The sequence below is a fragment of the Populus alba genome, chromosome 2 (genome assembly GCF_005239225.2).
Source record: "Populus alba chromosome 2, ASM523922v2, whole genome shotgun sequence".
Lineage (NCBI taxonomy): Eukaryota > Viridiplantae > Streptophyta > Magnoliopsida > Malpighiales > Salicaceae > Populus > Populus alba.
Genome location: NC_133285.1, coordinates 29,520 through 49,622, shown reverse-complemented (window position 1 = coordinate 49,622; position 20,103 = coordinate 29,520). Strand labels below are relative to the sequence as shown.

General features: G+C 37.2%; 2 protein-coding genes across 6 annotated transcripts; both read right to left on the bottom strand.

Moving 5' to 3' along the window:
- Positions 1–6,141: 6,141 nt before the first annotated feature.
- Positions 6,142–9,777, bottom strand: LOC118060692 (uncharacterized). Its single transcript, XM_073407254.1, has 2 exons — positions 6,835–9,777; positions 6,142–6,696 (listed from the first exon to the last, which is right to left on the bottom strand). The coding sequence occupies exons 1-2, from the start codon at positions 9,506–9,508 to the stop codon at positions 6,323–6,325; spliced, it is 3,048 nt and encodes a 1,015-aa protein (XP_073263355.1). The 5' UTR covers positions 9,509–9,777; the 3' UTR covers positions 6,142–6,322.
- A 1,293-nt stretch (positions 9,778–11,070) lies between these two features.
- On the bottom strand, positions 11,071–20,084 carry LOC118060702 (uncharacterized). 5 transcript variants are annotated; one of them, XM_073407559.1, is made up of 14 exons: positions 19,701–20,084; positions 18,099–19,458; positions 17,454–17,666; positions 17,145–17,359; positions 16,685–16,759; positions 16,022–16,093; positions 15,835–15,933; positions 15,118–15,189; positions 14,932–15,046; positions 14,410–14,478; positions 13,957–14,245; positions 13,764–13,848; positions 12,755–13,181; positions 11,071–11,805 (listed from the first exon to the last, which is right to left on the bottom strand). In XM_073407559.1, exons 1-13 carry the CDS (start codon positions 19,833–19,835, stop codon positions 12,765–12,767), a joined length of 3,216 nt encoding a protein of 1,071 aa, XP_073263660.1. In that variant the 5' UTR covers positions 19,836–20,084; the 3' UTR covers positions 11,071–11,805; positions 12,755–12,764. The 5 variants fall into 5 exon arrangements, with proteins under 5 accessions (XP_073263660.1, XP_034929874.1, XP_034929876.1 ...); XM_035073983.2 differs by lacking the exon at positions 11,071–11,805 and having other exon boundaries at positions 12,508–13,181; positions 13,764–13,845; XM_035073985.2 differs by lacking the exon at positions 11,071–11,805 and having other exon boundaries at positions 12,508–13,178; positions 13,764–13,845.
- Between the last annotated feature and the right edge of the window lie 19 nt (positions 20,085–20,103).

The window sequence follows — 20,103 nt, the reverse complement described above, 5'->3', positions numbered from 1 at the left end:
TCTTGTTCAGCTCCGTCAAGCTTTTTCTTAACTAGCCATTTACCATTGCTTTGCTTTTGATAATTATATCATTATTTTAAAAATAAAAATTATGATGCACGTTTTTATCTATTAAAACATAAATTTAACTGAATTCTAGTTATCATGTCCATGAACACCTTGTAATGTTTGATTACTATCGCCCCATTTTCCATTCCAGCAATAACTTAGACTTACTAGTAGTAATCTCATTGTTCTTAATTTCAGTGATGGTTTTTTATGTTTCGGTGATTCGTCCCTTTTAATCCTACTGTGATCTTTATCAGGTTACTTGTGAGCATGTTAATTTACCGAGGAAAGGTTTTGAAAATGAGGTTGTTTCACGGCTCGGAGGGGTGGTGCAGTGGTGAAGCATATGATAATAAGAGCCTGATGTTTAGTGCTCCGGCAAGCAAGTTTTGGGATTGGGCTTTGCCCTCAGAAAGAGATGACAGATGTTGGTCCTGAGGATTACCTTTCTTTTATAAACCAGAGGCTGATACGAAGAAATCATTTTTCCTGTTAGTAAATGTCTCCGAGACAACAAAAACTCGCTCTTTTAACTTCTTTCGGTTCCAAACATGAGACATAAATCTTGAAGTGGTATTCCTTTGGAAGATGATTGAAAATCCCATCTGTGCCAGATGATAAATACCAAAGCACATCAGTCAGAAAAAAAATCAATCCAAACACTGCTTTCAGGCATCCAGTATACAAGAGCTTGCAGGAACAATTGGAGTTAACAATTATCTTCTGCATATTTCAAGTGGAGATTTGCCTAATTATAAAATGAGTGATGATTTCAATTTAACCTAGACAGTGATGCTCTAATTGATTCTACAGTACACGAGAAAAGTGTGCATCATTAAAATTACATACAATGTCACCCTAAAAATATTATAAAGATATTTACTGTACTAAAAGAAAAAAGTTCTTCCAAAATTAACAAATATTATAAACTTCAATGTGAGCTCAAAGTTCACATTTTCAACTAGGAACTGTGATATCACCTACATTTGCGTGCGTGTCAAGAGTTCGCAGCTCCAGTAAAGAAATTTCAAGACCTGTCAATGATCTCTTGGGAGATAGAAATTCTTGAGACACGAATTTCATTGAAGGTCGAGATTTTGGATTCGAATGTAAGCAAGAGAATGCCAGAGTTGCAATAATACATGGTTTAATGTCCTGGAAAAATATCAGCCACATTAGCATGCCTATGGTAATAAGAAGAAGGCCCATTTCTGTTTCTACAAGAAAACACAATTAATGTCAGTGTTGGATTAACTCGATGATTATGGAAGGACCATCTTTTTTGGAATATTGATGATGCTCTTTTTTAGTGACTTTTCTTTGCAATTTGATAGGTGGGGCAGTAAACTCCAGCACAAGCACCGTAGCCCTCTAGTAATGTCAGAAAATACTTTTGTTTAAATTTCCAAAATCTATTGCATTTGATGAGCACCATGCCCATATATAAACTTCTTCGGGGAAAATAAAATAAAGAATCAGGAATTATGTGGGGCAGTAAACTAAGTGAAGAAAACAATACGAGCACCTTACCTATATCTAGCCTTCCAAAATACAGAAGGAATTATCTTTTTTTCTTTTCCTCGGAAAAGCCGAATCAAGCTTCAACATTCCTTTTTATTCCAGGAAGGAGTGGACTTTGAATCTCTACTCTGAGTTCTGTATATAACGGGTGCAACGGGTGCAAGTGGGGTTGGCTGGAAAAACTCTGAAGTTCGAACTTATATCCCATCGGTGGAGGCTTTCTTCTGCTAATTAAAGTGGAAGATGGATGTCTTTATTGGAACCTCTAAAGCTACCTATCATGCTCGCTCCATCAGCTTGCCTTCAGAATCCCATCCCTAGCTCAGAGTGTGAAGTGGCAGTTGGAAAGATTGAGATCATCACAAGAAACATCCTCATCAACCTGCCCAAAATTGAGTGGCCTCGAAAGTTTGTCCCAGTGTGTCGATGATTTGCTTCGATTGCCACTCACTCATCAAGCTCTCTCAAATGAACAGTTTCAAGAGTTGGCAGATGAGGTATTGGATTGATCTCTCACGTTGTTAGATGCTTGTGGAGCAACAGAGTATATTTTTTCACAGATGAAACAATGCTTAAAGGAGCTTTAATAATCTATTCTGAGAAAAAAGAGGAGAATCTGGTTTGGCAAGTCACGTTGAAGCATATATGATCTCTACAAGTCACTGCAATTTGATAGGTGGGGCAGTAAACTCCAGCACAAGCACCGTAGCCCTCTAGTAATGTCAGAAAATACTTTTGTTTAAATTTCCAAAATCTATTGCATTTGATGAGCACCATGCCCATATATAAACTTCTTCGGGGAAAATAAAATAAAGAATCAGGAATTATGTGGGGCAGTAAACTCAAGTGAAGAAAACAATACGAGCACCATACCTATATCTAGCATTCCAAAATACAGAAGGAATGATCTTCAACTTCAGCATTCCTTTATTATTCCAGGAATAGCTATTTACTTACTATTTTATAGATAAAATCGATTCACCAAATACTTCTCAAGAAAAGAAAAGAAAAAGATTCATCAAATCAGGGCCAAATCCGACATGCAAAACCCAATACGAGCACAACTTGCCAATATGAAAAAGGCCCAGCTAACGAGCCCATAATCTCATTCAGACATAGCCCGGCAGCCGAGCTCATCTGGATAATAGAAATATCCAAGGAAGCGCATGGTCAAAACCCTTAAGGAAGGTCACGCGCCTCCAAAACCGGTGTTTACTGACTGGCTTACATTGTTAAACAACTCGTAGCACCAAAAATTAAAAAATGAAGAAAGGGAATGCCAACAGTCATAGTGAAGCAGGAATAGCTATTTACTTACAAATTTATAGATAAAATAGATTTACCAAATACTTCTCACGAAAAAAAAAAAAATTCATTGAATTAGGGCCAAATCCTACATGCAAAACATAATACGAGTCCACAACTTGCCAATATGGAAAATACCCAGCTAACTAACGAGCTCATAATCAATTAAAAAAAAATTATAAAGTTTAATTCTCAATCAATCCAATATTAAAAGATAAAAAAAATCAATAAAAAAATTATGTTGACTTAGGCTAACCAGCCAGACTCGTGACCTATGTGATAAGATCGAGATAATCTCATAGAAAGCAAAAACAAATAAAAAGTTTAATTCTAAATCAACCAAATATTGAAGGATAAAATTAAAAACAAAAATAAACTAAAAAAAGAACAAACAAACCTGAGTTAACCGACAACTCGAGATAAGAAATCTCATTATTTAGGGATGAAATAAAAACAAAAAAAAAAACAAAAAAGACCTTAGTCAACCTGGGTTAACTCACCAAACTGTGACCCTGGTAATGAAACCAAGAAAACTTTATAGAAAGCAAGGCAAAAAAAAAAATATGAAGTCTGATTTCAAATCAAACAAATGCTGAAGGATAAAATAAAAATAAAAAAATAACAAAAAAAACTTACCTGAGTTAAACTGTCAAACTCGTGATCCGGATCAAGAAATCATAATAACCTTATAGAAAGTAAAAACAAAATAACATGAGTCATAGAAAGTAAATTAAGATAAATTATGAAGTTTAATTTTTAATAAATTTATTGTTGAAGGTTGAAATTAAAGAGAGAGAAAATCAATCTAAAATAGGACATAATAAAACGACTTCAATCTACACGGGTTAACCTGCAAAACACATGATCCAAGTTATAAGACGGGTATAAACTCATAGAAAATAAACCAGAATAAATCATGAAGCCTAATTCATAATCAACCTAATGTTGAAAGATAAAATTTAAAAAATACCAATTAATAAATACAAAAAAAAACTCGAGTCAACTAGGTTAACTAGCCAAACCCGCGACTCGAGTCATGAAATCAAGATAACCTCATAAAAAACAAAAAAAAATAAAATCATGAAGCACAATTCTCAATCAACACAATGTTGAAGGATAAGATTGAAAAAAATATATCAATAAAAAAAAACTTGAATCAACCGAGTTAACCCGCCAAACCTATAACATAAATTATAAGACTAGACTCCATGTATAAAGCAAACCACAATAAATTATGAAGCTCAATCTCTAAAAATTAAATGTTGAAGTATGAAATTAGAAAGAAACATAGGTTTGAAAAAAAAAATTAAAATGAATAGAGTTTTGTGAGGTGATGTATAGTAAAATCATCGCGTCTTTTAGTTTATACTACTAGTTATTTGACATGCGCTTTTCTGCGGGCTAGATAATTTTTTTGGAAGAAAAAACATATGCAAGCTTTTCAAATGTGTTTTTGTACAAAAATAAATTTAATTGTAAATCAAAAGGCATATACATGTATTTAATTAAATAAATCGAGAATCATCTCTATTGATAAATACAAGAAAAAATATTAACGTCTCTATTCTATTTGTCTAGCTGCAAGTTGATTATTGTTTTTTTCTAACGTGAATGAATTAATATGTGGGTGTTATTAACATGTTTTTTTTATGACGAGTAAAAAATATAATCGTGAAATAAAAAGTCAAAACTTACATATAATAAAATACAATAAAGATCATATGTGTTGGTAAAGAAATGCAAGATTTTAAGCTCATTTTTAATGCAGTATAAAAATGAAAACAATGTGACAATTGTTATATTGAAACATCATTTTTTTAGTCTTTCTATAATGATTTATCAAGAAAACAAATTACAAAAGAATAAAGATAAGAACAAAAAAAATAATATAAATTAAAATTAAAAATAATAATATTACAATGTTTGTGTATTCTGTTAATTTTAGACTTAATTTGTTGTTTATTTTTTTAGTTTTAAAAGCATTTAAAAAAAACAATTCTTTTATTTTATTTTTTTTGCTTTAAATTATTTTTTATGATTTTATATTTTTTTATGTGTTGATGTTAAAAATAAATTTTTTAAAATAAAAAAACATTATTTAAATATATTTTCAAATAAAAAATAATTATAGTAAAATAAAAAATGGATTGTTAGTGATATTACCATCCAGTCCTGTACGATTCTTGCAAGAATTTGAAATACCGCGCTGGTATAAAAAGACTTGGCCAATAGCTGATTGGGCTTCGTTTCGTATACATGTTTGTATAGTTTGTTTTTGTTTAGGTTCAATTGAAGGCCTTGAACAAGAAAGAAACTGATGCGGGGCTGTAATCATTAAAGAAAATTATTGGATATACACATCCATGGGATAATTAATAAAATCCTAAATAAATATATTATCCTTGCATTATAATATAATTGCAGAATTGCATCGGCGACTTGTCAATTGTCACCAAGATAATGGGTATGTATATAGAGCTTTCATGCAGGAGAATATGAACTGCCATTTAATCATTTGTTATAATTAGACTATGTAAAACATTTAGCATATACGATCTATGAACGACCGTCCAAGGAAAAATATGATGCTCCAAATAATTTTTTTTCCTGGCTTGTCTAAGAGCATCAGAGACAGTTGCACATACCCCAAGCTTTTTCTTATTTAAAGATATCTTGAAGGGGAAATTAATGGGATGAATATCAATGTGATAACAAGGTAAAGAATTTCAACTTTAAAAATTGGTTTCAATCTTTTATAAATCAGATGCTGATACCAAGGAATCATGTACTCATAATCGGATACTATGATATATTTTCTCTGTTAGTAAATATTTCTGAGACTGAAAATAATCTATAGCAAGGCATCTTGTACAGCTAACGTACAATGTTGTGTATTACTACTAGATAGATATAGTTGACGTCAAAGCTTGGTTCCAAACATGAGACATAAATCTTGAAGTGGAAGATGATTGGAAATTGCATCTGTGCCAAATGATAAATAATAAGGTGCATCATTCAGAAAAATATTAAGAAAATATATTAATCAAATAGTGACAGGAGTCATAACAGACTATAGAAAGTAGATCCAAACATTACTTTCAGGCATCTATTATACAAGAGCTTGCAGGGATAAATTAATGGAGTTAACAAATATCTTCTGCATATTTTAAGTGGGAATTTGCCTAATTATAAGATGAGTGATGATTTCAATTTAACCTAGACAGAGAGGTAGACTTAATATGATGCTCATATATATTGATACCATCATGCAAAAGAAAATTGTGCATTATTAAAATTACATACAATATCACAATAAAATATTACAAAGACATGTAGTGTGCTAAAACAAAACAAAAGAAAAAAAGTTCATCCAAAATTAAGAAATTCTATAACCGCATGCTCTTGGAGGCTCTCGTTGAAGTTCCATGGGAGCTCGAAGTTGACTTTTTCAGCGAGGAACTGTGATCTCACCTACATTTCTATGCAAGCCAAGATTTCGTAGCTCCAACAAAGAAATCTCGAGACCTCCCAATAATCTCTTGGGAGATAGAAATTCTTGAGACACGAATTTCATTGAAGGTCGATTTTTTGGATTTGAATGTAAGCAAGAAAATATTAGATTTGCAATGATACATATATTTTGTATGACAATTTCATTTGTTGGAGGTGGCAAACGAGGATCTAACACTTCTTTCAGTGTAATAGCCTTAGCAGATGATGATAGGATATCTCCCGGATGCCTTCCCATCAAAGTTTCAAGCGCCACAACTCCGAAGCTGTACACATCACATTTCTCTGTCACCACCATAGTATAAGCCAACTCTGTCCATATACAAAATGAAATTAATATATATATATATATATATATATATATATATATATATATATTTAAAAGAGAGTTTGCCTTAGTTTTGCAGTGCATGAGTGGTAAATATGCATGTTAAGAAGAAATATTTTTACCTGGGGCAATGTATCCATAGGTACCAGCAAGTACAGTATGGTTGGACGAATCAGGATCGAGAAGTCTAGCCACGCCAAAATCAGCAACAAAAGACTTGGATTCTGAATTCAACAGAACATTGCTGCTTGATATGTCTCGATGAACAATTGGCGGGTTGCAATCATGATGCAAGTAAGATAATGCATGAGCAATGTCTTTGATGATGCGTGCTCTTTTCATCCACTTCAATTCCACAGCTCCGACATCATTTCTCAAGGCACAAAACAAGCTTCCCTTTTCCATGTACTCGTAAACAAGAAACATGCAGCGTTGGTGCAAACAGAATCCATAAAGCTTTACAATGCTCCTGTGACGTATTTGTGTGAGCACTTCCACCTCATTTTTGAAACTCTTGTCAAAAGCCGGCTCCTCTGCCTCTCGATGATGAAGTTTCTTCAAGGCAACTAATTTCCCACTTGGAAGTTGTGCTCGGTAGACGCTCCCATAACCACCGGATCCGATACAATATCTGAGGTCGAAGTTCTCGGTTGCTGCAATGATGTCTTCGTATGCAATCCTCCCATCATAATTCCATATGGAAAACAAGTCTCCATTCTTTGATGATGCTGGCTCAGGTTGGGTAGCCTTGCGTCGAGACAGATAACAACACCCGAGACACAAGAGACAAAGTGAAATGGTGGTGATAGAAAGAAATATCTTGATGGAATGAATTATTCTGTTGTCTTTTGAAGGTAACGTACAGTTTGAGAGATCAGGGTGTAAATCTTTATTGCCCTCAAATGCAGTAGCTTTAAAAGTTACTGAATCGTTGGTAATTTGCCCATGAAGAGGTAAATCACATGTGAAATAAAAATCGAAGGGTGGTGGCAAATTCAAGGGAACAGGGCCTGAGAGATTATTGTAACTAAAATTCACATATCGTAAAGAGGCCAAATCATGTAGTTTGGAGGGTATCTCTTCACTTAGATTATTGAAGCTCAAATCTAGGGAGATCAAATTATTGCAATACTTCAAAGATGAAGGGATGGGTCCATTGATTTGGTTGTTAGAAAGGAATAGAAATCTCAAACTGGTTAAACGGTCCATTTTAATAGGAATCGAACCACTGATATTGTTTGAACTCAAATTTATTCCTTCCAAATTTGTCAACTTTTGTATTTCCAAAGGGATGGTTCCATTGATTTGGTTGTGAGAGAGGGATAGAAATCTCAAACTGGTTAAACGACCTATTATAGAAGGAATCGAACCACTGATATTGTTTGAACTCAAATATAATGCTTCCAAATCTGTCAACTTTTGTATTTCCAAAGGGATGGGTCCATTGATTTGGTTGTGAGAGAGGGATAGAAATCTCAAACTGGTTAAACGGCCTATTATAGAAGGAATCGAACCACTAATATTGTTGTAACTCAGATTTAATTCTTCCAAATTTGTCAAGTTCTGTATTTTTAAAGGGATGGATCCGTTGATTTGGTTGAAAGAGAGGTATAGAGTTGTCAAGTTTCTTAAATTGCCTAATGAAAAAGGAATCAAACCAGTGATCTTGTTGCCAACAAGATCTAAATATTGTAGATTCGTCAAATTTCCTATTTCTAAGGGGATGGGTCCATTGATTTGGTTGCTGGAAATATCTACAAAATTCAAATTGGATAAAAAGCCTGAAGTTGAAGGAATTGAACCACCTAGGATATTAGAGTAAAGATCTAAATTTTGCAGATTCGTCAAATTTCCTATTTCCAAAGGGATGTATCCATTGATTTGGTTCTCACAAAGAATCAGAGAAATCAATTTGGATAAAAGACCCATCGTTGAAGGAATTGAACCAACTAGGATATTAGAGCAAAGATCTAAATCTTCAAGTTTCGTCAAATTTCCTATTTCCAAAGGAATGGATCCATTGATTTTGTTCTCACGAAAGATCAAAGACCTCAACTTGGCTAAACTACCCATTGTTCGAGGGATTGGACCATTAAGTCTATTATAACTCACGTCCAAACTCTCTAGATTTTTCATGTTCCCTATTTCTTTAGGGAGGGCACCTTCGAGACTGTTATGATCCATAAATAAATGCCTTAGATTTTCCAAGTGACAAAGTGCCGAGTGGATTGGGCCGCTGAAGTTGTTATAAGACAAGCTCAAATTAACAAGATTTTTAAGATTGCCTAGTTCTGGAGGGATGGAATTGGTGAAATTATTGGAAGAAAAATCAAGCTCAACTAATCGGCTGAGATTTCCAAGTGAAGACGGTAACTCACCTGCTAGATTATTTGAGGACAGGTTGAGGTATCTGAGTTGTGTGAGGATAGAAATTTGAGGCGGGATGCTCCCACTGAGCTCATGGTTGGCCAGGTGGAGACGAGCAAGGTTTGAGAAGCAAGAAAAGTTCATCTTTCCAAACTTATTTCCCACCGTGAGGAACTCTGGAGGTGGGGAAATCTCAGTGATGCTTCCAGCCCGATCACAGACTATGCCAGTCCACTTGCAACGTTGTGAGGTGAGGTTGCTGTAGTCACTCCACCATCCACTCTCAAGCAAAGCCTTGCCTTCTGATGCCAGCAAGGCTGAGTCATCAAGTGCAGCCACAAGACCAGTACTTGAAACAAAAATACAGGACAAGAAAAATGAGATGCTTAAAATTGCGAGAAGTTTTGGCTCATAATCAATGGACGCCATGTTTGTGTCTAATGCTTCCCCTCAATGAAAATGCTAAATTTATGAATGAAGTGCATGGCATTCCCATGGACTCGTTCCAAGTCAAGATCGTCTGTGTTTCACGTGTACTTTTCTTGCGTTGTGATTAAGAAAAAGGTGTACAAATCACCAATAGTGGATTTTGGAAATAAAGAAGGCCAATCAGTTAATTCTATTCTCCCTGATTTTCCTGGAAAGAGACCGAGTAGAAAAATAATGCTAATACATAGTGGTATTCTGATCATCGTGCCATCAATTTTTGGATTTGGTCCTTAGTCAATCCGTATTGCCCACGTCTTGTAGATGAAGTTGAAATATTTTTACCTGGGGCGATGTATCCATAGGTACCAGCAAGTACAGTATGGTTGGACGAATCAGGATCGAGAAGCCTAGCCACGCCAAAATCAGTAACAAAAGACTTGGATTCTGAATTCAACAGAACATTGCTGCTTGATATGTCTCGATGAACAATTGGTGGGTGGCAATCATGATGCAAGATAATGTGTGAGCAATGTCTTTGATGATGTGTGCTCTTTTCATCGCTTCAATTCCACAGCTGCAACATCATTTCTCAAGGCACAAGACAAGCTTCCCTTTTACATGTACTGGTAAACAAGAAACATGCAACGCTGGTGCAAACAGGATCCATAAAGCTTTCAAATTGCACATCATGGTAGGAACCGAACCATGGATATTGTTTGAACTGAGATCTAATGTTTTGAAATTTTTCATGTGCTCTATTTCATAAAGGATGGATCCGTTGATTTGATTGGAAGAAAGGTCAAGATATCTCAAACTGGTTAAACTGCCTGCTCTGGAATGAATGGAACCACTGATATTGTTTGAACTAAGATCTAATGCTTCCATATTTGCCAAGTTCCATATTTCCAAAAGGATGGATCCGTTGATGTGGTTGTAAGAGAGATATGGAAATGCCAAGTTTCTTAAATTGTCTAATGAAAAAGGAATCGAGCCAGTGATGTAGTTCTGATGTAGAGAGAGTCCACACAAGTTCTTCAAATTCCCTATTTCTGAAGGGATCGAACCTGTAATCTTGAAAGACTGATGTAGTTGTGCTGTAGAGAAAGTCCAAAACCTGTGTTTATTGTCTAGCTTACATTGTTAAGCAATTCACAGCACCAAAAATTAAGAACTGACGAAATGCAATGCCAACTGTCATGGTAAAGCAGCGTCAAATAAAATGGAACTTGAACACTGTGAGTTGATGGGTGAAAATGAGAGCATGAAATTTCACCACCAATGGTTTATCGTACGTCTCTCAGTTTGTTTTTATTGGTCTCAACAATATTTCTCTCAATAGAAAACAGGCATTCTATTTTTGATCACGAACAGTGGCATTTGAAAACTAAGAAGGCCAGGCAGTCAATCCATCCTTCCATGGTAAGAGACCGTGTGGAAAATAATTGCTCGCGTCTTGGAGGCCATGTTTGCGTCTAGTGCTTGCCTGCGAAATTTATGAATGAATTAAGTGCATGGCTTTTTCATGGACTCATTCCACGTCATGTAGGCCCTTTAATCCGGTTGCTTCCAAGAACATGCAATTGGCAAACTTTCCTTGAAGTAGTTGAGTCGAGACTGACAGTGATGGGACATGGTTTAATGTCCTGGAAAAATATCCAGCATGCCTATGGTAATAAGAAGAAGGCCCCACCCTACCTACATACACAACCCTCCACACACACGCACACGCACATACTACGACCCTTACTCCATGAATCTTCCTAGCTCCTTCCCATCCCCTCCTTGGGTTGAACCACCCACGTCCCCGTCTATCCCCAAGACCACAGTGCACCCCACCCCGTATTTCTTAATTTAACCCATAAAATCAAAAATTAAAATTAAAATCCCAAAACCTCTACCCTCTCTCTATATATATTCTCAAATCCTCATGCACAACCCAAATCATACCTCTAGTTCTAGTCAACAAAAACACCTCATTCCTCTCTGTCTTTCTTGCTCCTCTCTCTTTACAACAACAACAAAAAAGAAATGGATCGAAGCTGCGTAGATGAGAGAACAACTAGTAGTGTACTGATAACTCCATATCCATCACTCACTCCTCCACCTCCAGCTACCACAGCAAAATCACCACCTCAGTCTCTTTGCCGTGTTTGCAGCGGCAATAGTGTGATTCCATAAGAAAACTCAATTAATGTCAGTGTCGGTATGTGGTCCATTAACTCGATGATTTTGGAAGGACCATCTTTCTTGGAATATTGATGATGCTCTTTTTAGTGACTTTTTGTCGCATATGACCCCTGCAATTTAATAGGTGGGGCAGTAAAAACTCCAGCACAAGCACCGTAGCCCTCTAGTAATATCAGAAAATACTTTTGTTTAAATTTCCAAAATCTATTGCATTTGATGAGCACCATGCCCATATATAAACTTCTTCGGGGAAAATAAAATAAAGAAGCAGGAATTATGTTGGGCAGTAAACTCTAGTGAAGAAAACAAACAATACGAGCACCGTACCTATATCTAGCATTCCAAAATACAGAAGGAATGATCTTTTTATCTTTTCCCTGGGAAAAGCCGAATCAACTTCAACATTCCTTTATTATTCCGGGAATAGCTATTTACTTACTACGTTATAGATAAAATAGATTCACCAGAAAAATCATCAAATCGGGGCCAAATCCGACATGCAAACCCAATACGAGTCCACAACTTGCCAATATGAAAAAGGCCCAGCTAACGAGCCCATAATCTCATTCAGACATAGCCCAGCAGCCGAGCTCATCTGGATAATAGAAATATCCAAGGATGCGCGTGGTCAAAACCCGTAAGGAAGGTCACGCGCCTCCAAAACCGGTGTTTACTGACTGGCTTACATTGTTAAACAACTCGTAGCACCAAAAATTAAAAAATGAAGAAAGGGAATGCCAACAGTCATAGTGAAGCAGGCAGCTTCAAATAAAATGCAATTTGAGCAATGTGAGTTGAAATGCCAAGAGTCATTGTTTTCTCAAACTACTCAGTTTTTATTGGTCTCAAGAATTTGCCACTCAAAAGAACAAGCATTCCATCTTTGATCTGGATGCCCCCCAAACATAAGTTTTTTTACCTCAGCAAAATAAAAATGAAGCAAGGCCATGATGAATAACTTTACAACAATGCAGCATTTCAACACAATCTATACAGCACATACAAAAATTGGCAACCGTGAAAAAAAATGGAGAGAGAGGGAGGGAGGGAGGGGAAAACCAGATTGCTGCTAGAAAGAACTCCAATTGCCAGAACTCTTTTTGGGAGTTTGATCTTCAGATGAAACCTTAAAGGGGGCACTGGAGCCAAATGGATCTCCATCATCAAATGAAGAGAATGCACGGCTGTGGCCAAAATCTTTGGAGCTGTTTATGGAGTCGAACCTTGCAAGCTTTTCTCGTGGTGAAAAGCTTCCTTCATTCATGCTGAAGGAATCAAATCTCGAGTAATTGTCAAAATGGTCCCCTGCTTCGCTGAACCTTGGAGAGTTGCCAAATCTTGACATTGGGGAACCTGCAACAGATTCTTCAAAAAATATACTCTTTTTCTGGAAGGTATTTGTTGTTGATGTGGATTCCGTTCTGATTGGCTTTAGACCAAAATCATCAGATCCAAAGAAATCTCTCTCGTTCTCAGAAGAGTCCTGCTAGATGACACAACCAAATAATTGAGGGCAATGTGAAGAGATATCTCAGACTCTTATTATTTAATCGATCACTGCAACACCCATCATAGCAGCAGCACCAATCCATCAAATAATTTTAATCAAAATAATTTGTATCTTTAGCATTGTTTGAGCTCTCTAATAGCACATGGCATCTCTAACAAAGTTCAACTCACTGTATCGACAATGGATATGCATCTGGATATCTCATTGGATGATAAAACCTGAGAACTGCACACAGGTATATTTCACAAGACTTGCCAATAGGTTCACTTCGACCAGAGTGCCTATGCACAAAACATGGAAACCTAAGGATAGATGCATGGCCCAAGGTATGTGCAAATATGATGGTCATAACAAGAATATGCCTACATTTGTAAAAGCATTCCAGCAATCATGATGTGAGGGTTAAATCGATATATCAGGTGCAATTCCTTAATGAAGTGATCTATAAAGTGATAACTGCATAGAATGTGCTTCAGCAAGCTACAATTTGAATATCCAACATGTATCCATGCTCAATTGCAGTAGAATAAAAGAGTGCTTCAGGAATACTGGACTCACCTTGTTGCCTGCAGGGTTAAATCCCCAGACTGAGTCCACATCATCATTTGTGTCAAAGGCACCCCAAGTTGAATCATCAAAACTTCTATTGCCAAAAATATAAAGTTCATTATCATCATGAGGTAGGCCAACAATCAGCACTAAAGTAGGAGGCATGCAGGTAAAAGACATGGAAACAAATTGATTGCTGTACCTGTGGGTATCTATATCTGCTTCAGTATTCTTGGCAAAAACATCAGCAAAGTCTTGAGATGGACTTTCTGAAGCAGCCCTTCCAGCTGGACTGTCTTGGGGGCTTCTTGCAATTTCATCTTCACTGTGGATATATGCAGATTCACTCTCAAGCACATGGTCTCCAGTAAAAATTCCAGACCTCCCATCTCCATTTGACAATGAATCAGGGGTTAAAGTACCATCGGCAGGTGCCCTCTCCTTTTGACCAGGAGCACTTTTCACATCAACAGTGAGCTCATTGGAAAACCCTGAAAGTGGAAATGATATGTTGCATAGATAAATTCGAACTAATATTTGTGCAATATTCTTGAGAAAAATCCACTCAATTCATGGCATTTATTGGAGATTGGAAAGGCAAAAGGAAGCATGAGGTGTGATAAATAGTTCAATGTAGGGAAGGTAGAGAGCATACCTTCATCTTCAAACTTATCCCAATCTTCATCCCAAGTAGCAGCACCCTCTTGAATTCCTGGTTGCCAGCCTTGAGAATCACAAATGTAAATCAATTATGACGGGAACCATAACATATATTAATTCATTCAGGAGTTAATGGAATTAATCAAATTCAAACAAAATATTCCACGCACTGAACAATAAACCAAAAAAATCCCAGAATGTGCTGCAAATCATAAAAGCGCATCATTTATCATGTTAATTGAATTGAATTTTGCTAATTGAATCAAATTCAATTCTGTCAGTGAATTGGATTCAATCATCGTAATATTAAGGAATAGAATTCAATGAGCATCAGTTATTACATTATCTAAGAATGTGTCACACTCCTTTAGCTTATTAAAAACACACATCAAGCAGCAGATACTTTTCTTTGAACTGGGAAGGGCTTGCTCAAATGTAAAATAAAGCACAACTACTATTTTAAGAACTCCGAAGCAAGGCACACACTCTGGCACAAAATAGAGAGGATTGAGAGTACCAAAAGGAAGCTCAATCACAGCAGTTGACTTAACATCCAGTCCATGTTTCTTGCAGCGTTCAGTTAAAACCTTCAATAGCTCATCAAGGTCTGATTGTATACGATCAGCACGAACCTATGACACCAAAGGATGAGTGTTGGATAAAATCTCCAATGACTCGCCATGGTTAAATTGTTACTATTTACCTGAAGAATACCATCCGTGCTGCCACCTTGTTCCATGTTAGTTATTGCTTGACGCAACTCCAGCTTTCTCTCCTAAATGTTATAAAGAAGAAATTTATCAAGGGATATAATTTCATACGTTAGCATTTTACTGTTATAAGACCAGACAAGCTCCATGATTTCAAATGGTAAGCGGTTACAAACTAAATGCCACCAATTAAATAGGCACAATGCATGTGTTTTTTACTTCTCACATCCAGGAAAAACTTTTTGTCTAAAATCTAAGCATGTTAAATAAAAAGACAAGGAAAGGCCATTGTTGAGACAGAGAGGAAAGAAATTTCGCTTTGTTAACATTAGCATTAGTATAAACTTATATGCTAAAACATGCTATAAAAACAAGTCAAGGACTTGGAACCATGATGCATCTCATAGGGAAAAAAATCATGGAAGAAAAGAATGAGAATCCATGTTAAAATAGGAAATCATGGACTGTCCACTTTGGTTAAGTAATGAGGCAGAAAGAGTTGGCATCCACTTATTTAAAATTAGCTTTGATGAAATCAGTTCAGCTACTCATGTATACATGTGTGTATGTGCTGTTTGTAGAACTATTTATTTCCATGTATATGAAGAGAGACGGGTGAGGACTTGTCAGTGAAGTTTGGACATTCCAAAAGGCTTGCAGAGTGGGAAATCACCAGACTCATCACTACACTGGAGAAGTACAGTTCTTACCTGAATGTCACGAAAAGTTGCCTCTTCAATTGTTAATTTAGATGCCACTTCTGCAACTTGCTTGTACTTCTCTTCATATTTCTTACCCAGCAACTCTGCCTGTTACGTAATTTGTTGACATAGAACCCCATAGAAGTCCAATTATTATAAATAATAGACACCAAATTCTTTATATTTCAGAGCATACCTCACGTTTATCTGCCAAAGCCCTTTCTGTGATTTCATTTAGCCTATTATCACATCTGCTTTTATACAGAACCTGATATACACACAAAAAAAAGACAAAAAATGAGAAAGGTGAATTAAGAACAAATCCATTAGGATGTTATACTGTTCATAAAGGTTGACATACTGATTGAATACCAAGGGTCTCTTAATCAACAGAATTACTGCACGGTAGATATATTAATATGCCTAGTTGATGATCAAGGGGAAGAAAATAACATGAACAGAAATATCCTAATGAATAACATTCATAGAAGACAATTTTTCCATAAAAAGCATCTATTCGAACTACATCTGTCATTACTCTACATCTTCCAGTGATAAATGATCTTAAATGGTCATCAAAACAAACAAGCAGCACCAGATTCTTGTTGATATTTAACCCAGATCTTGTTGACTGACATTCAAACCACCACATTATAGTATCACCAAACACCACATATAAGGCAAACAAGCAACAGGCCATGTCTGAAACCACCCTGTTCTTAAGACTCAGGACTTCATGTGCATATTTGACTTTCATGCATCAAATATTGGCAAAACAGTTGGGTATCAATGAAAAGAAAACCGAGAATAAAACAAAGAGGGATGGGTGGGGAGGGGATAGACAAAAGCAGCTACTCACAAGATCCTGCATTTTAGAACGGTAAAACTCAATCTTCTCTTTGGAGTCCAAAATCAGCTTCTCTGTTTCATCACTCTGCACCAAATATAACATATTCATTGAACTTCAGGAATGACTTTCAAAACTATACCTGTCTCCTTAAGTACAAAGAAAGATATGGCGAGCAAAATAAAATTGGAGAAAAAAAATATGACAACAAAACAGTTGGAATCGGATGAAAAACCATGACCAGACAATTAGCAAATTGGATTAAAAGCAATGGAAATTTATTTTTCTGGACCAAATGAAAGTGGCAATTCTTTTTTGCTCTTGACATCCAACTGTTACAGTTCAGATTAAGATAGAAATTCATTTTGCTATGGTTAGGGAAGTTCAAAAAGTTCAACCAAAAGTCAAAAGAATTAAAATATCCAATTCAACTATAGTTTGGCATGCGAGCCATAAGGGCAGAGAATGGTGCCTTTTTCTCTGAGGCTGTTCCATCTTGAATCATTGAGTTTGCTGAACTCTGCTCTCCGCCATCATGTTGGTTCAAAAAGGAATCCTCCAACACTAGAGCTCCTGACTTATGTTGATTGTTTACCATGACACCATCAGGCTGGGAGGCAGTTACTGGAACAGGTGGCCTCATGCCAGGGACAGGGGCCATGGATCGTGTAGGCTGCTGTCCAAAACCTAATTATGAGGATGGGAATGTCAAGAAAATTTCATCCGCTAGAAAGGAAAGAATAAGAAATAAAAGACCTTTCAAAGAAATTGTAATCCATACCAGGACCCCAAGCAGCACTTCCATAAGCAACTTTGGGTTGACCCGTCATGGACAACAAGGTCTCGTCGTACATAATATTACTTGGAAGAGCTGCTGGAAGAGGATGGCCTTCCCTGTACCGCTCCATCAAATAAAGGGCAAAGCAGAATTCCCTCAAAGAAAGCATGCTATCACTATCCTGATCAGATAAATCCCAGACCTGCTTTAAAATCTCTGCAAAAGGCAAATAAGGACTTAATAAGCATAAGCAATCAGAAAAGAAAAGGAGATCTGCAGTTTTTATGCAGCGACACACAAATACCAATGAAGATTTATCTCAATCATATCCAAAATCAATTTACAGTCTAGAGAAACCATCATCCCAAAATAATATCAGACAAGGCAGCTAGGCAATAGCTTACAAAGCATTACACATACAACAACGGAGATTCGTCACATAATATCCAAAATCAAACAATACAGTCTAAAAACCTACATCAAATTATAAAATCTACAAAAACCAAATCCAAAATTAATGTTCAATTAGAAATTTGACTCCCCCCCATCAGAAGGAACCTACGCAATATGGTTACTTTGCCATGAACCTTTTATAATGCTTAATCCACGGAGAATCGATAGCCATGTGGAAAAATGAAAATCCATTACCTCTTGGTAACCTCCAGCTCAAAAAAAGATTCCGTGCCTGCTCACCAGTGATTCTTCCATCTCTGTCAGTATCTACTTCCATAAAAACTTTATTATACTTCTGAATGTCTGTTGGTTTCATCTTTGGCCATGAAAGTTGTGTGCTATCAGAAGATTTTCCAACTCCAACTGAAATGGCAGGTGACACAAGTGAGGCAGAATTTGAAGCTGAAACTTGTGGGCCTGGGCTCGGTAATGATTGGGTTCGTTCAGGCTGACCACCCAGAGGTTGCATAGCAAAAGCACTCTGAAGTGAATCAAGTGAGCTGGACTTAACTGGACCTCGGGCTTGGGCATCACTAGAACCCGAGACAATGGAAGATGAGGTTGGGTTGTTAACAGCTCTCAACAGTGAATCAAGTGAGCCGGACTTAATGGGAGCGTGTGTGCCACTGGTAGCTGAAGAAGTAGGCAGAGGGGGTTCTTGTTTTGTTGCAGTAGGGGTTGCAGAAAACACATCACCACCGAAAAACGAATCAGAGGCGAACCCATTTCCAGAAACAACTTTAGAATCATTAGCAATGGGCTGAGAGGAAACTGAGCTTAAAGGTCGCGGCTGGGAAGTAGTGTTGGGTATAGATGGCTGGACCCCTCCAGGGCTAGTTGGAGTTCCACCAGTCCTTCCACCAAGCCAATCACTTGATATGTTCGGGTTTGAGACACTGGGAGTTGGACCAGCAGAACCACCAGACATGAATTGAGGTGGACGGGGGGTGGTTCCAGCAGGCATTATGGATGATGAACCCCCCAGGCTACTGGAAGGCGTACCCTGAGGAGGTCGGGAAGCAGTTCCAGCAAGCATTACTGACGATGGACCCCCGAGACTACTGGCAGGCATACCCTGAGGTGGACGGGAAGCAGTTCCTGGAGGGACACCCTGAGGTGGTCTCATAGTTTGACCATGCCGAGGAAAGTACTGCTGGTTCATAGTAGCATTTGGAACTCCTGGTCCTCTAAAGCCAAAACCTTGAGATGCTGTCGGAGCAACAGCACCCATCTGCGTGGCAGATGAAGCAACCATTTGAGGCGCAGCCGTTGGAACTCCTGGTCCTCTAAAGCCAAAACCTTGAGATGTTGTTGGGGCAGCAGAACCCATCTGCGGCACAGGTGAAGCCGCCGCCATTTGAGGCGCAGCAGCTGTGGCTTGAAGATTAATTTGCGGTGGGGGGATTTTTGCTGCAGCCGGTCCATATAATGCTGCCTTGACAATGTCCGGTGTCAAATCTCGCTTACTCTGAGCAACAGTTACAAGTCTTAAAGCATTAAAAAACTCCGGCCGGCCAAGGAAGCCAGTTCGACTCTGATCAGCATGCATCCATATCTGCATCCACATTAAAAAAAATATCTCGAATTAAATCTCACAAATCCTCGCATCTAATATTCCAAAAAGAAAATAAACAAACAGTTTTGACCTAATCTAATCGAATTCTGGATTTCAATTATTTTCAAATTGATTAACAAAATCGACTTTTTTCACCATCAAGCATCTATTTAACTGTAATTTTGACCTAATTTGGATCAAAACGTGGATTCAACAGAGTATAGAAAGGAGAAAGGGGTGACCTGAGCAAGGACTTGCTTGGGCAAATTGGATCCTTGAAAGAAAGAGACGGCTTCAGCTCCACTGATTCTTCCATCCCCATCTAAATCAGCTCTCTTAAAGTACGCTTCGAATTGATCCATGTTTGGCACCGCCATTTCTACTTCCTCCTCGGATTTAGAAGATCACATGAATTTGAATTGAATTCGATGAGGAAAATTAAAAATCAGAGAATTTGATTTTGTGGGATCGAAGGTAATTGCAATTTTGGTGGTTAGATCGAGCTGGAAAAATGTTTGGGATTTTATTCGAGTTCGGATTTGGGGGTTTGATTAATTAAAAGGAAAAGGAGATCTTTTTTGCAAAAAAATATTCCCCAGATCGACAGGAAAGCAAAAGGAGACTGTGATTTCAGCTGCTCGTGTT

Bases quoted from the DNA above. Each gene is read 5' to 3' on its own strand.
- LOC118060692 (XM_073407254.1), bottom strand. From the start codon at position 9,508: ATGGCGTCCATTGATTATGAGCCAAAACTTCTCGCAATTTTAAGCATC. The intron at 6,697-6,834 runs GTAAAAATATTT...GTATATGGACAG, and splicing joins CTATGGATACATTGCCCCAG to AGTTGGCTTATACTATGGTG.
- LOC118060702 (XM_073407559.1), bottom strand. From the start codon at position 19,835: ATGGCGGTGCCAAACATGGATCAATTCGAAGCGTACTTTAAGAGAGCT. The intron at 17,667-18,098 runs GTAATGGATTTT...TGCCTTTTGCAG, and splicing joins GAGCTGGAGGTTACCAAGAG to AGATTTTAAAGCAGGTCTGG. The intron at 16,094-16,684 runs GTGAGTAGCTGC...TGTGTATATCAG, and splicing joins GTTCTAAAATGCAGGATCTT to GTTCTGTATAAAAGCAGATG.